At 37.6% G+C, this 16,252-nt stretch overlaps 1 protein-coding gene across 1 annotated transcript; it reads left to right on the top strand.

The window, feature by feature from the left end:
• The first annotated feature begins 349 nt into the window (after positions 1-349).
• On the top strand, positions 350-1,317 carry LOC115629367. Its single transcript, XM_030525825.1, has 2 exons — positions 350-939; positions 1,016-1,317. The coding sequence occupies exon 1, from the start codon at positions 400-402 to the stop codon at positions 931-933; it is 534 nt and encodes a 177-aa protein (XP_030381685.1). The 5' UTR covers positions 350-399; the 3' UTR covers positions 934-939; positions 1,016-1,317.
• Positions 1,318-16,252: the final 14,935 nt, after the last annotated feature.

Genomic DNA, 16,252 nt, shown 5'->3' with positions numbered 1-16,252 from the left:
TATACCTAGTGCTTTCAATTATAATTTCTCAACCTGCTCAAATAAAAATATAAAAAAATTGGTGCAACTTCTATATCTCTGAGAGAATTGGCATTGTTTTGAATTTAATAGAATTATAAATTGAATATGCTTGTTCGATTATTCGAAGCACCTTTTCAGGTTTATGGTAAAAAACAGCAATGTGAATTACATTTTATTTGTTTTGTTTCTAATTCATAGTAGGCCGAAGTCTTCACAGAGCAGGCTTTGAGTTTTGTGCTCCTCAAATGCTGTTTGCCCCTAGTTTTTGTTTTGGGAGTTTCATTCTACTTTTTGAACTCGAACTGTACAGATCAAAATTTTAGTAACAAAATTTTTTCAAAGAATTCCCTTGTTAGAAACATATATTCTAAATTCAACATGAGTTTATTTAAGTCTCTTAAAATGCCCAGCACTCTCAGTCGACCCACTATTGTGTTAAAGAGATGCAGCCAGAAGCATTGCAGCTCTGCGGTGGCCCTGAACAAGCTATCGGCAGTGGCCCGATTCGCAGCATCCGCCATATCTATACCATCGGAGATGGAGCCCTGCCAGATAGTCCAGCAGCGCACTGTGGATCGTGAGTACATTAAGTCGAAACGGAACGAGTTCGATCAGAGGCGGCTGCGACGAGATCAGCACCAGCAGCAATTGAAGCAATTGATGTGTACGCGTCCGGCAGAGAATCGCATGCCACGGCTTCCGTTTGTGAAGACCCCGCAATACCCATTGGGGTTTCCACTCGACAATCGCTACGCTAGCGTGGAGTCTCTTTTGGCCAAGACTGCAGATCCCAAGCAGCTGGCGCTTGAGGTTATTGAGTTGGCCCGAGAAATCGTATTCGAGAAGGACAGACACGAGACTCTCATGCGCTCCTACAAGCAACTGAAGGATCAAGTGAAAAAAACTCATTAAAAGCAGGTAATTATCAATATATTCGTCTGTATTGTATTCAAATATATTCGGCATCCACTATCCTTGCATCGTTGCTCCTCAGAATGCAAAATGTACATACACCCATCCATCATCCATTACCTCGGGCGTGCGAGGGTGGAGCCCAAGGGGGCTTCGCTCGCTGTTTGGGTTTCTGTTGGAAATGGAGCCTCGTTCTTCGTCTGTAGGAGTGAGGAAGTGGCTGGATAGACCCAAAGTTCGTCAAACGTCAATTAATCTGTTGAGAAGTGGAGGGACTTTTTTCTGGACTTAACTGATATCGTTTTGAATTTCAAAATATTTTGTTTGTCCAAATTAAAAGCAATACTTATAATATAATACAAAGCCTATTATTTCTTAAATGCATTAAGGTGTCTGTCTACCTTGATATGGGAACGGTTTCAGAATATTGTCACTAAAACTATGGAAATAACTGAGTCTAGAACATAATTAAATGCATTGCAAATTGCATTTTCTAATAGCGGGCCTCAAGATCTACTCAGAACTGGAAGTGAAAAAGAAAATTAATTATAATCATTATTATTATTATTGAAAAAGCCTGAAGGGTTGCTCTGGGTATTTATATTCTTTTATATGTATCAAATTTTGTGATTCAAGATTAATTCTAAGTTACAAATGTTAAAAAAAAAAATAAATAATAAATAATTATTTCTTTTCAAGTCTTCAACTAAAAACAATACCTATAATATAATACAAAGCCTATTATTTCTTAAATGCATTAAGGTGTCTGTCTACCTTGATATGGGAACGGTTTCAGAATATTGTCACTAAAACTATGGAAATAACTGAGTCTAGAACATAATTAAATGCATTGCAAATTGCATTTTCTAATAGCGGGCCTCAAGATCTGTTTATTAGTGGAAGTGGCTTCATTCAGAAAAAGAAGATTAATTATAATCGTTATTATTATTAAAACATTTGTTATTTTCCTTTCGAGTATTCAACTATTTAATGAAATGCAGTTTCCAACTACGAAATATCGTGATTGCCAAGACACAATCACAATAGCACTTTTTTCCAACACTGCCAGCAATAATTGCAACAGGAACTGATTTAAAAAAAAAAAGAACACTGCAGCGAAAAATGTGACACCGATGATGTGAAGATCACGACAACGACAACGACGACGACGACGACGACGATGATGAGCTTGTCTCGGTTAGCTGGTGGCTGCTCCAGCTCGCCTGTGGCGCGCTGATGACTTGATTTGAAATTTGAAATGATATTTTAAGAAACTAATGCCGACATAGCCATAGTTTTGCGACGACAGCATTAGCGGCGGGCATTCGTTCCTGGCATCCCCTTTTGTCCGGCAGAGGCCTCTAGAAGCGTTGTAGGCATGTTAAATGTCATTTAATAGTTGACAGTTGCACTTGCTGTAGTAGTTGTTGTTGTTGTTGTTGCTATGATTATTGCAGTTTATTTTTTGTATCTACAAAAATTTATGTGTAGGTGGTTTTAAATTTATGTCGTTGTCGCCGCCGTCGTTGTCATCGTCACTCCCCTGCCCATCGCTATCGCCAGCAGCATCGCCAACAGCAACAACAACAACAACAAAAACAACGGGAACAGCAATAGCATCACCATTTGCCTTCGTTTTAGTCTCCTACATCTTCATTTGGATCTTCATAGTCGTCGTCAGTTTAGCAAACCGAAACAAGTTGCGAAAAATTCTTTTGAATTTGGTTCGTTTTTCTTTAATAAAAGTAAATTTTATTGCTTGCACTAAAAATGTGCGATGACGACGACAACGGCGACGATGATGATGTTTATAATGCTTATGAACAACATCATCATGATTATGATGATGATGATGCTGATAGAGCTGATCACTTGCTTATTGAAAACATCCTGTGCGCCAGATTCTCAAAATGGGGGGCAATTCTTCAAACATCTAGTTCATTTATTTATTTAATCTCGTCAGCAACGTCAGCAAGTAAGGGCTGTTAAAATAAGTAAAGAAGTACATTAAGTTATAATATGAACATTTCAAGATTGGAAAGCTTGAATCTGAATCGAATAAGTAACGATAATATTCACCTTTTTTTTTGCCATCCGGCCAGCTCGCTTCACAGCCCCAACAAACAACTAAAATCCGCAATAAAACATAAACAACAAAAGTATAAAAAGGGAAGAGGGAAACTTAATTCCAATTAATAGCTGGTTAGACTCTAGTTCACAAAAAGCGAAATCTCCAGCCAGCTGTGTCAGAGAATTCCAAGGGAATGGCTAAGAAGGGACGATTTTAGAAAACAGAGAGATCTCTCTGTTGACAGTAATTGATAAAAATCATGTTGCGGGCAAGATTAAAGGGCAATAGTTTCTAGTACAACCTAGAAGAGTACATATATGACCAATAATCAGCAAATGGAGAAAGACAACACCAAGGAGAGTCCTCCGGACTGTTAAAGATGGGAGATTAGGGTTAGCTGGCAAACGCAGGTTTGGATCACAATTCCAGTCCCAATGCTGTTGAAACGCATGAGCATGTCAGGACCTACTTAAAAAGTAGTAAGAAGTTTCGAAGTGTATGTGAATTGTTAAATTCTTTTGACCAACATTATATTTAAATGGAAATCAGAATAAAAATGAACTCCAAGATCTGCAATCTGAACTTAACATTTAATGCAACGCATTATTAAAATATACAATTAGTTGAATTTATAAAGGATCGATATGACAGGCCTAGAAATATTTAACGCTTTGAGTCCTGCTTTTCAAATAAGACGACATTCCAGTCAAAAAAGAGCTTCACAAGGTCAAACGCCTTACTAATGGCGGTGCAGCCAGTAAGTCCAAAATATGGAAAATTGGCAACACGACAATAACCCAGAAGCTTGGCGAGCGATCTTTGGCTTTGGCTTCGGCGTTGGCTTTAGAAAGTTTTCGGTTTTGGCAAATCATAAATGCGACTATCAAAAATGGCGTCGGCGGTCATGGATCACAGCACCACAGACTTGCTTTGACTTGTCTTGACTTGGCCTGGGCTTGAAAAGCAGAAAAAAAAAACACACACACACACAAGCTGAAAATATTTAAATATGCCAGCGTCGCGTACAGTTGGGCTGGATAAGCTGACTCAGGCTCAGTCAGCGAAGCGTAGGGTAGTCTATACTTCTGTTAAGACCTCACCTCCCCCCCCTTCCATGCCATACCTGGGCGTTCTCTGCCATTGGAATCGGCCACGCATTAAACACGAGCGCGTCTCGAGTTCATGTCTTATCTACAGCTTGAGGTTTTGTTGTTCCTGTAGTTGTTGTTGTTGTTGTCGCTGCTCGAATTCCACCTGCTTTGGCAGCGCCCAGCACCAGCGCCAGAGCGAGCGCCATTTTTGAATTTCGTTTTCTGGACGAATGCGTCTAATATGAATTAACAAAAAAATTTCAAATTTAATGCTCTTTGTTAGGTTTTGTTTTAGAGTTTGTTGTGTTTCTTTTTTCCAAATTTTATTTTTTGTTGTTAGCTCTTTTTTTTTTTGGCTAATTAGCGTGGCGCTCATGGGAAACACATGGGAAATGCTCGCTTAGTTGTAGGTTATATATTGTATATAGTGGCTGCTTGTCTATAAACTGTTCGCCCTCCTCAAGCGTCCCCCTCCCCGTCCGCGTCCGCGTCCGCGTCCGCTCACCCGCAGCCGCATATGAACTGAATTTCTTTTGAAGCATATATAATGCAGACCTAATGCCAGCGTCGACATCTGCGTATATAGTATATTTGTTATACTAGATGGTTTGGTTGTTGTTAATGTATTGTTTTTCTTTTTGCATAAATTAAATATTTTTCGGTTTTCAGTAGCGTTACCATTTGTACGAGCTAGACATTGCACAGAGATAGTGGACATTGTGAAGACCCTACAAACGATCAAGTCCGCTAATATAATGAAAATGTCTCTATTACAGTAAAAGCTAGTGCTACCAATCCAGATGATACCAACATGTCCCCTTTTTTCATTCAATTGATAACTTACTTATTTCTGAAGTTATTCTAAGCATCACGTCTGGGCTTATAATTATAATTATAGCAAAAAGTTCCGGTGAAAAAAATTGTATATATTTATGATTATTGTATGGCTATGGCTTTTTGGAGAATGTTCTCCTTTTTTAGTTTTAAAATTGAAGACCTATATTAATAAATTAATGAAGGAATACAAATAACTTTAAGCGATTGATGGATTTCTATGGCGATTTAAACAACATTTCAGTATAAAAAAGAGCTTGACATTTTCTTTCTGGGGCTAAAATATAACTTAAAATATCTAAGGCTGCAAGGAACTAAGTTTCAGAAGGGATTCCGCTTTCCTGCCTATAGGTTTTCGACCAATTAGGAAACAGAAAAGTAATCAGAAACTATAATAGAAACTATAATTGTCACTGAAATAAATCTATTCTTAGATTGTAATTTGTAATAAATAAACAGATGCTTAAATGAATTATTATGCAACTAAATAAGAACAGATCTAAAATAATTTCTAAATAATATTAAACTTCTATTACTTTTAATGTACTGCCTCAGATGTCGCTCATAAGGTCGCATATGCCCATCTTGTAGGTGTAGGGCAGACACAAAAGTTATAAAAGCGTACATTCGACTATTACTATGCGTATGTACAAGTACATACATAAATATGCACATACACACATTCATGGCATATTGTTTAAAGCTTTAGTCAGAGATTCACACTATATAAAAATTAGTAGTGTTAGTCTTTGTTTTTATTGTTGTTGTCTATGTTTCTGGGTTCAATGACTAATTTATGAAAGTTGGCCTGACTTGACTTTTGGGCTCAGCTAGCCGGAAACTCATGAACATTCAAACAAACCGAGGAAAACCAGTGCTCTACAAAATCTGTTATTTGGAAGAGTCTACGTCGGCAACGGCATGGATCATACAAACATAAATATTCATATAATTGAGGGTGTAAGTTCACAGGCAAATAGCAAAATCCGATTCTGATAAAGTGGCTGTACTTAGGTATAAATAGAAATAGGTGCCGATGCCGCAATATTGGAAACATTTCTGGCGGAACTTTGAGGGATTTTCAGGGATGTTCGAGCAAGTGCAGGAAACCGCAAGGAAACAACTGAATGGCAGGTTTCCAGGAAGCAATACCCCCGTAAACCATTTCATATTTACATGTGAAATTTAACGGCGGCAGCGGTGGCGGCCTTAATTTGTGGTGCGGGTACTGGTGGTTGCCTGTGGCTAACCAGAGCTCTAGCACTTGTTAGCAAACAAAGCACAAGTGCGAGCCGGCAGACCGACAAAGAGGCACCGCAGGATCAGGCTAGGGTACACAACGGACTGGGCGTGTGCGGCCGACAAAGTAGATGATCAGGAAGTGCTCCGAAGGTATGTGGGCTAGGCCTGTTTGGATACGGGGGACAGTTCTAAGGCAGCAATCAAGTCAAATAGCTAATCTTAACTTGTTGTGGCAACAACTACATATTTGAAAACTTAATACGCACTTAAATTCAGGCTTTTTATAGAATATTTTAAATCCGAATTGCACATTCCTAATAGGAATTCTATATACCACAATATATTATACAATTCAAAGTCCAACCCTTTAACAATAGATTGCAAAAGAAAAATGTTTGATAGAAAATACTCTCTTTTGCGTGGACGAAAAGATTTTAGGTAATCATTTACAAATCATGTAATCATGGCTTTACAGCAACGAGCGTATGATCAGATCCATTACTAATAGAAATGGGCTTCATAGCTTTTAATAAAACAGGCTTGCATACATTTCTAATAATAGTGAGGATGGTTTTATAGAGACTACTCTATAAAGACTACACTAGCGAAGGTCAGTTCCCAACTGCTTTCAACATTTTTATACAGAAAATGTACAAATAAGAAACTATGCCTCGTATTTTGTTAAACTTTTACAGCCGATATCCTTTTGGATATAGTCGTCAGGGATTGTGTATTTGTTCCTGACGAAATGAGCTTAAAGCGGCCTACATATATATTTTTTGTAAATATAATAAATTGTTCATAAAGACAGCTGTAATAGTTTTGTTATTGTGGTGCCCTCCAAAATGGAAAAATTACGAAAAAGCGCTGTTGCCACATTCACTTAAAATATACTTATCATGATGCATCAGGGTGCAAAGCTATATAAGATAGCAGTCCAGAAGTCCTACCTAAGCGTAGCTTTTTCTGTACCATCAATTGCATATTTTGTATCTAAATGTGTATTTAATTCAATTTTATGTATTAAATTGTCTAGGCGCGCGATATATTAAAACTGCCCTAAATGGTGCTAGATATTGCAAAAATGTATTAGATATTCTTTAAGCCTTGATTATTTATTTATTTATTATTATTTATTATTATTATTAGTTCCTAGTGCTACAAGAATGATTCTTATAAATGAATGCACTAGTCACAACAAATATTGGTATACGCTTGCTTCAGATGCCTTTCCCCCTTATTTCCAATAGATCGATGTTACCTTTAATTGAGCCAAGCCTTTATTATTGGTATACGCTTGCTTCAGCTCCCCTTCCCCCCCTTCTTTCCAATAGATCGATGTTACCTCTAATTGAGCCATTGGGCCCAATAGCTGTAATGTTTTGAGCCGATCTATGGGTAGTTGCTTTTGCATTTCGTTCCTCTGTTAAATCAATTTTTATGTCGCACTTTGCAGTTAAAGTGAAGACAACGCCAACGACGACAACAACAACAACAACAACAACAATAGTACAACAACACGAGCTTGTCCAGCGCGCCTTCTTACATTAAATATGCATCAAAAATTGATGATGATGCATTTTTAACGATTTGAGAAGATTTTTATGTCAGGCATTTGACAAGATTCGACAGGGCCGCACCGACTGGTGAGTGTACGAGAGCGGCATATATACATACATATATAAGCACATATCTATATATGCGACACATGTCCATCCATCAGTCAGCAGCGACGACGACGACGACGACGACGACGACGACGACGATGACGACGACGACAACGACAACGACAACGACAACGACAACGACAACGTTAGCAAAGTCATAGTAACTTGTTTGTTGTCGTTGTCACATTTAGCCACAGCTCCTTAGCCGCTCCCCCAACTCCTGCTGTCTTTCTTCTCCGCTTAACGCCGTTGTTTTCATGGCGTTGTCTTGTCTGCCACTTCGCTTCAATTTGATTTTTATTGCCTTTTGATAAGTTCCCTTTATATGGCCGTGGCTTTTGCTTTTATTTCTGATTTACGTGCATTTCTCAATGGCATTGTGCTTTGATAGCCTGGCGCCCGCCTCTGTAAGTCCTTGTTGAATTGACTACACTGCGAGAAAATCAAATCAACGAGCCTCAACAAAGTCTTCATTTCTCGACGAATAATATCTTAACATGAAGTAGTTCAGTGATATTTAATGTGTTTACCAATATCTTGTATGGCTCTTGCTATATTCTAATTGAGAAAGTCTTTGTTGGGACTGTACATACTTGTAAGTCTATGTTGAATTGACTACACTGCGAGAAAATCAAATCAACGAGCCTCAACAAAGTCTTCATTTCCCGACTCAGAATATTTTAAATTGAAGTAGTTCAGTGATATTTAATGTGTTTACCAATATCTTGTATGGCTCTTGCTATATTATAATTGAGAAAGTCTTTGTTGGGACTGTACATAAGTCTATGTTGAATTGACTACACTGCGAGAAAATCAAATCAACGAGAAGTCTGCATTTCCCGTCTCAGAATATATTAACATGCAGTAGTTCAGTGCTATTTTTTGTAATTCTCAATATCTTATATAACTCTTGCTAGTTTCTAATTGAGAAAGTCTTTGTAAGGACTGTAGTATATATAGTATAGTTTTTATAGTAGTAGTTTTTATGACACGTTTTCTTATTTGTTTATAACAATTGTTTATACAATTTCTAAGAACTGAGTTTATGATGAGAAAATTGTGAACATATATATTATTATTATATTATAAATATTATTGTATCAATAGACGATTTACTAATACGATTGAAGTATTTCTAACCAATACTGCAAAAATAAGTTGGGGTTAGTTTTTAAAGAAAGCAACTTGATGTATATGCAGTTGATAGGGAAGCCCAAACAAGAGATTCTCTCTCTAGCTGCGATAGAATTGAAGATCTGAGGGGACATACTAACAAATAGACAAATGAATTCAATAAATGGGGTTTAAAAGCACTGGTTATAAAACCTAGGCGTGGTTTATGATTAAGAAATCATTCTTCAGACAATAGTAGGAGATCTGAGCGGAAATGGACAGAAAAATGCAAGTGACAATAATTTTCATATAATAAGGATAATCAATGCTAGAAAGGCAGTGATGCAGGAGTTTTCCAAAGTGGACATAAGTGGCTACATATATAGCACAGTTACATAGCTATTGTCCATATACCTATACAAGTAGTATGTACATAATTGTATGTATGTACTTGTACAAAGATATATGTATGTATGTACATAGATAGCTAGCCCCATGGCTCACACGTTACGCGTGAGCATGGACAGCTCGTAATTATTTTTGTGGCCAAATTGAATTGAATTAAAAGTAAACTAAAGTCAAGTCAATTCAAGTGAAGTAAGGTGAAGAGAAGAGAATAGAAGAAGAGAGAAGAGTAGAGTACTGTAGAGTAGAGAAGAGAAGGCACAAAGCTGAAGCCAAAGCAGTGGCGCGCAATGAACAACGAACTTTTTGGCTACAGTTGAGCGATTCTTGGGTGTCGTCTTCGTTGTCGTTAATGTTGTCTTTATTGTGGTTTTTGTTATTGTTGCTAGTGTTGTAGCTAGTGTTGTTGTTGTTGTTGTCTGCTCATCGTCACCACTCACTGAAGACACGACTCACTTGCACCTGCATATTGGGCGAGCAAAAAGAAGGCAGAAGACAGAAGGCAGGCTAAGACACGGACACGGACACGGACACAAGCACCACCATCATCATCGATGCTCAAGTCTTACACACTCACAGCCACACACACACACGCACACATGGACTAGCTCATCATTCGTGGCCACTGTCACTGTCAAGCGTAATCATAATTTATTGTAATTATTTTGTATTATTTTTTAAAATTGTTTTAATGAGTCGACATCGTCGTCGTCAGCGTCAGCGTCAGCGTCTCCAACTTTGCGTTGTGATCGCTTTGGCGTTTTACTTGATTTTCCAACGAAGTAGCACCGACTACAGCAACAATAGCAACAACAATAGCAACAACAGCAGCGATTTTCAGTTAATTTCCCGCCACCATAGTCGCGACTCGATCTGCCCGCAATTACATTATAGATATTTTCATGTTATGATTACCGTTGCTTCCAACACAACAAACAACATTTCTGTGGCATTTTGTCAAACGAAATTTCATAATCGGAAGTGTTAGGTCTTGGCTTTGCTTTGCCACAGCCGTTATTACCAAGCTCTTTTAATGAACCTCAATTATTGAAACTTCTCAAATGCAACGGCAAAGGTGCTATGAGGTGTACCCATAACAGGGGGAATGGTGTGCTCTGGTGCCAGTGCCGGAGCCAGTGCGGGTGCGAGTGGTTGGCGTTTTGCGTGAGAAATTATCTTCCTTACATGACTTTGGTTGATTTTTAATGATGAGGGGAAATACCTGTGCCAGAGACGGACAGAGACAGAGAGAAACCACACTACGCACTGAAGGTGTACAGCAATGTGTTAATACTTGTATTACTCTTACGAGTACACATATCCGTATCTATATAGAATGTTCCAAGCTGTGATCTGTGATCACCTGTTGTTTCTTTCTTTTATTATTTTTTTTATTTTTTTATTACTATTTGTTCTCCAGAAAATTTAATATATGTACAAGAAGTTTTCGTTTAATTTTAATTTTGATTTTTTTTTGCATTGCATCTGCTTTATTTTGAAAGTATGGGGAAAACTTCAAAATGTATATACAACTTTTTTAAAGACAAAAAGCATTCAATATATATACACCTAATTGTGTTTTTACACGGTATATTGGTTCCAGAAACAACTGTGTAAAAAAAGACATTGATCATATGCAAAAATAGGTGATTGGTTTCTTATCTCAAGAGAAATATATATGCAATTTTGTAATTTTCAAACCGTGTTATATCAAAAACGAGTAAAAACAGAATTAGGTGTATTTTGTTGTGAACTTAAAAAACATTGAAAATACAATTTAAAAAATGTAAAACCCCTAGTCAGCAGCGGCCGCACTTTTATGTTAAATCAGGCTATATAAGTAGTACAGTCATGCCGAAAAATAATAGGGACCCTTGCATGGAAGAATTTGTCTCTGGAATGTAAATACAGGAAAGAATATTTATCAAGGAAACAATAATAATTATTAACAATAAATAATTTCACAGAATAAAAGTCACAAATTGAAACTGAAAAGTCTTTATGTCCACGAAATTTCCCTCCAAAATATCTGTCTGTTAAATTAGAGAATATTTAAAGTTAAGTTGAAGTTTCAAATTGATGCTGCCGATTGTCTTATGTACATATTTGATTAGCTATAGTGTGGATGATATACATAGGTAGGTAGATATCGTGCACAACTCATAAGCAGACCTGAGCGATAACAACACTGTACAATTACATATCTATTTATTGTGGAGTGGTAGCATTGTGAAAGAAACGTTGATGTGGCAGGTAATGGGACTCGTTTACCCAATTGAGCAGCTGCGGATGCTGCAGAACTGACTGTGAGGCTGTGTTCTGTTGGCCCATTGGAATTCCTGACATCTCTTCATGTTGCTGGGCACCTTCTGATCTTATGCAAATATTTAATAGTTGTACGCCGAACAATAAGATCCATTACAGAACGCACCGGCGTACAAATACGGAGTACAGCAAGTGCATACATGCACATGAATATGTATGTATGAATGGTCTCTTGATAAGAGGCCATACATACATACGGTATACTATATAATTCTTTCTTCTCCTCAATTCGTTTGTTTGAACTTTATCAGCCAGGGTTTGCGTGCATTGTGGGGGAGTGTGGATATAATGCTCGTTACTTTGTATATTTGGTGGTGTTGTTAAAGATTTCTGGCTTCGATGCCCATGTGTATGAGTGTGCGTGTGTGTGCATCTATATAGTTATATATATATATATATATATATATATACGTGTGTGTGTGTGTAGTGTCGCAGCGTTCACTCACGATAAGATAGTGCAGCACTCACGACAATTGTTAGGCGGCAGGTTCAGCAGCAGAGCTCGGCACAGCACAGCACAGCATGCCAAAGCCATGAGGCTGCTTTCCGAGAATAAAATGTGATTTCGTTTAAATACTTAGGAAGTTGCCAGTAAATAACAAATAACAAAAAGAAACAATAACAATCACAAAACGCTAGCGCTTGTTTACATGCTGATAAATATGCCCAAAGACTAAGACTTGACATGTGCCCCAAAACTAGTATACTCACTAGTGGGTGCTGGCTGCTTGCAGGGGTGGAGGGCTGGAGAACTGGAGGGCTAGAGGGCTAGAGGGCTGGAGGGGGACAGTTGCGACTGTGCTTACCACATCGCTCTGTTATGTTAGGCATGCAATAGTGTATTAGCCAGCGGTTTAAGTCAATAAATCTGATGACACTTCTTGCCTTTTGATGAGCTGAGGTAAGCCAAGCAAATAGTCGGATAAGTACAGCTGGATACACATCTACATACATACATATGTCTATGTATGTATATATTTCTACACATGTTTGCTGATAAATAATCAGATAATGAAAGATCATGATGATTTAAAAAGACCACAGAAACAGGCTAATCATGCACACATTTTAGAATAAAATATAATTTTCGATAGCCAACAGCCATACACCTACCCGTAATTACAACTAATCGAAGAAATAATATAAAGAAGAAAGGGAAATATATATATTCTGGTAATACCAACTAATATCCGCACATACATACAAGTATAAAACCATTATTATTATGGTATTTATAGTATAGGACTTTGATCAGAAAGAAAGGCATTTTGCTTACTACTCTACTCGTACTACTTGTATATACTTGTAATACAGGGAAAAATAATATTTCATAGCGGAAATTAGTGTTATGCCGATCACTACTATAATATATAAAGACATATGGAAGAGCAGACTGAGAAAAACACGAGCGAACAGAAGATCATAAAGGTATATATGTAGAGTTCTGATACAAATGGGAAAGTTGTACGTTTATATTCAAATATGGATACTCTGATTACCTAGGAACGGGCTGTTGAACAATACCTAACAAAAAACGAATTATTTTAAATATATTTTAAAATTTTCAAACGGAAAATATGTCAAGATTTAACATAAATGTAGCACGAAGAATTATTTTATCATTGTGAATATAATTTTTCATGTTTTAAAACTCTCACAAAACATAGACGCCTTCATACAAAATAAAAAGTCTTAAAAATAAAATAAAAATAAATGCAAACTATAAAGAGCATACATATGTGAGTGTTTCTACTTTGAAAGTAAGGCAATTTTATGGATGTGGAGGAGCTGTGGAAGAGGCTTTAAAAACTTAAAGTTCCAGTGTAAGTTCCTGCCGTATACCCAGATTATAGTTCAAAACAAAGTATAACTAGGCAGCAGTTTCAAATTGTCGCCAAAATGCTAACAATTTCCAGAGCACTTGGAGAAAAAAATGCCACCGACGTCGCCATCGTGCCCAGCTCATTATTTTTATGACTACCAAGAGCACCAGCACCAGCACCACCAGCACAACTTGTTAGTCTTGCCATTGCCAGCACCATCATTGAAAAGAGTCCAAAGTGATCTAAATCTATTGACTGAACTCCCAAGCACTAAACTATGAGGCTAAGGCAGCTGGGAACTGGGAGCTGGTAACTGGTAACTGGTAGTTGGTAACTGGCAACAAGCCACAACGACGGCTTGTTATAATTTTTATGACGCTTTTTGCTGCCTTATTTTCTACCTAACTATTTATAGTGGCAGCGGCCGAGGCAGAGACAGAGACAGAGGCAGAGGCAGTGGCAGCAGCATTCACTTATATTTTTATTGTTATTCATGCATAATGCCAAAAAGATAAATAACAAATAAATTTCCTACTACTACCAACTCGAGGTAGTCACTCACTTCACTCATCCAGCAGCTGTCCCGCTCGCTCCGTCGCCGCCAGTTCGGAGCTGGTCCCGCTGCCTTACTCCTCTCCAGTGGTAATTATTAATAAATGCTGAGCCGCCACAGCCGCTGCCCCTGTCCCTATCCCAGCCACTATCTTTAGTCATCGTCTCTTCAGGTGCCGTCCCGCACCGTCCCTTCCAGTTCCGTCTAGCAATGCTCTACTCAGCTCGGCTCGGCTCGGCTCAGCTCTACTCTGCTCTGCTCTGCTCCGCTCTCTAATAATATTCACGCTTCGCTAAACATTGAAGAAAACTTAAGAGTCGCAGCTTGGTCGTGCCCTCAGCGGCTATGCGACCGACGACCAATTGTCTTTTGGCATATTTTCAAGTTGAACGCTCGGCGAGTTTTTTCTCCATTTTTTTTTTATATTTTTAATTTTTTTCTGTTCGTTTCTACTACAATTTCTAGAGATTTTCTAGCGCGATTAAGCGAAAAACGAAACAGTCTCATAAAAAATATCGCGCTCTGGCTTCGAAGATATGTATGTACGACTATGTTGGTATAGATGTGTGTTTCTATCTCTACTAAGTATGTATGTACAACTGTGTATGTATGTATGTATGTATGTATGTAGGTAACAAGCAAAGCTCCACACATAAAGCTAAAAAATGGTGGCTGTTATTATATTGCCGATGTGTTGGCTCAAAGCAAAATGAGCTGTGATGTTCAACTACCTACCTCTTCAGCGTCGTCTCTGTCTCCCTGCAAGGTTCAATGGCAAAGTCTGCGCCAACTTGGGACCCTGATTGGTACTCATGAATAAATAACCAGATAAGCCAAATGCGTAATACGAGAGTCGTTAAACATGGCAGTTCCCAAATAAAATATAGGTCTTACAGCACACATTCAATTACAAGGAACACGCAGCACCTCGTCAAACGAAACGACTCATATTTTTAAAAATATTCTCTGAATGCACTTTGAAAAAGTGCATTGATTTGAATATATAAATATTATATAAGTATATAAATATTAGCTGTCTGCATTGGAAATTGCTTTACAAATCAATACGAATGTTCTATATATATTCTAATAGCAGACATGATAAGCAATATTTATTCATAATTCTTCGCTTCCTGGTCTTTAATAATTATGTTCTTTAATCCACAAATGAATCTTAGAACTTGACAAAATATTTTCAAGACAATTTTACTCGAAACCTTTACAAACCTTGTCTGATTTAAAGACTCTAGGGCTAATTCTAGCATATCAATACTTGTTGTTGAACGTTGAATATTAAAATTGAACTTTTATATATATACTTATCTCCATAGCTTAATGGATTCACGATTTGCATCAACTTGTATAAAACATTTATAAAACATAAACAGTAAAGTCTCACATGTGTTATTTGTGATCGTCGATAGAATATTTTGAATAAATACTAACAATGGAACAAGAGTTTCTATAAGATGATAACGAGGCTTATGTTTTAGGAACAGTTGACCATTAAACGTGCTCCGATTCCCTATAGGTAATATAAATAGCAATAAATAAAACGAATACAAATCTGCTATTAGATAATGGTTTACTTCTTAATTTGGATGAAATACACAATACACAAAAATTCTTCCTTTATGACTGTTCTCCGTCGCGGTGGGCGTTTGTGGAGAAGAGTCTTTGGAGAGAGTTTATAAAGCGTCGAGATTGCAGGCATATTCGATGCCTTACATCACGGTCCTCATGGTAAATCGGCGGACGCCGGCATTAATGAGCACCTCATTGTAATATACAAAGATATCAATAAAGAGTGTCCATTGCACGTTAAATCGGTTTCAACTTCAAGGTTCAGATAGAAACTCTGTATAAGAAGTTATATAAAGCGCAGAGGCCCACTTCTCTGACACACACACGACTATGGGCATTAAATGTGAACTCAGTGTGGGTCCCCTTTCAATTGTCGTCAGGACACAGTCACTGTTAGCTGCTTTCCATATTGGCATCATCGCTTTGCAACTGACAATTGCTGGCAAATGCGACAAACTGTCAAACAAAACAATTGCTGTCAAATTTACAACAATGAGAGCCGTAGAGCGTTGAAAGAATTGCGCCCAAAATTGAGCTGTCAAGGTTTTTATGGCAACCCAACCAATTTTAACATATCAATAAATTTTTTCGACAATTTTTTGTAACGTCCT

This window comes from Scaptodrosophila lebanonensis, unplaced genomic scaffold (genome assembly GCF_003285725.1).
Source record: "Scaptodrosophila lebanonensis strain 11010-0011.00,11010-0021.00 unplaced genomic scaffold, SlebRS2 tig00000142-arrow-arrow-pilon, whole genome shotgun sequence".
Lineage (NCBI taxonomy): Eukaryota > Metazoa > Arthropoda > Insecta > Diptera > Drosophilidae > Scaptodrosophila > Scaptodrosophila lebanonensis.
Note: the sequence above shows the minus strand (reverse complement) of the source record. Positions and strands in the feature narration are given on the sequence as shown.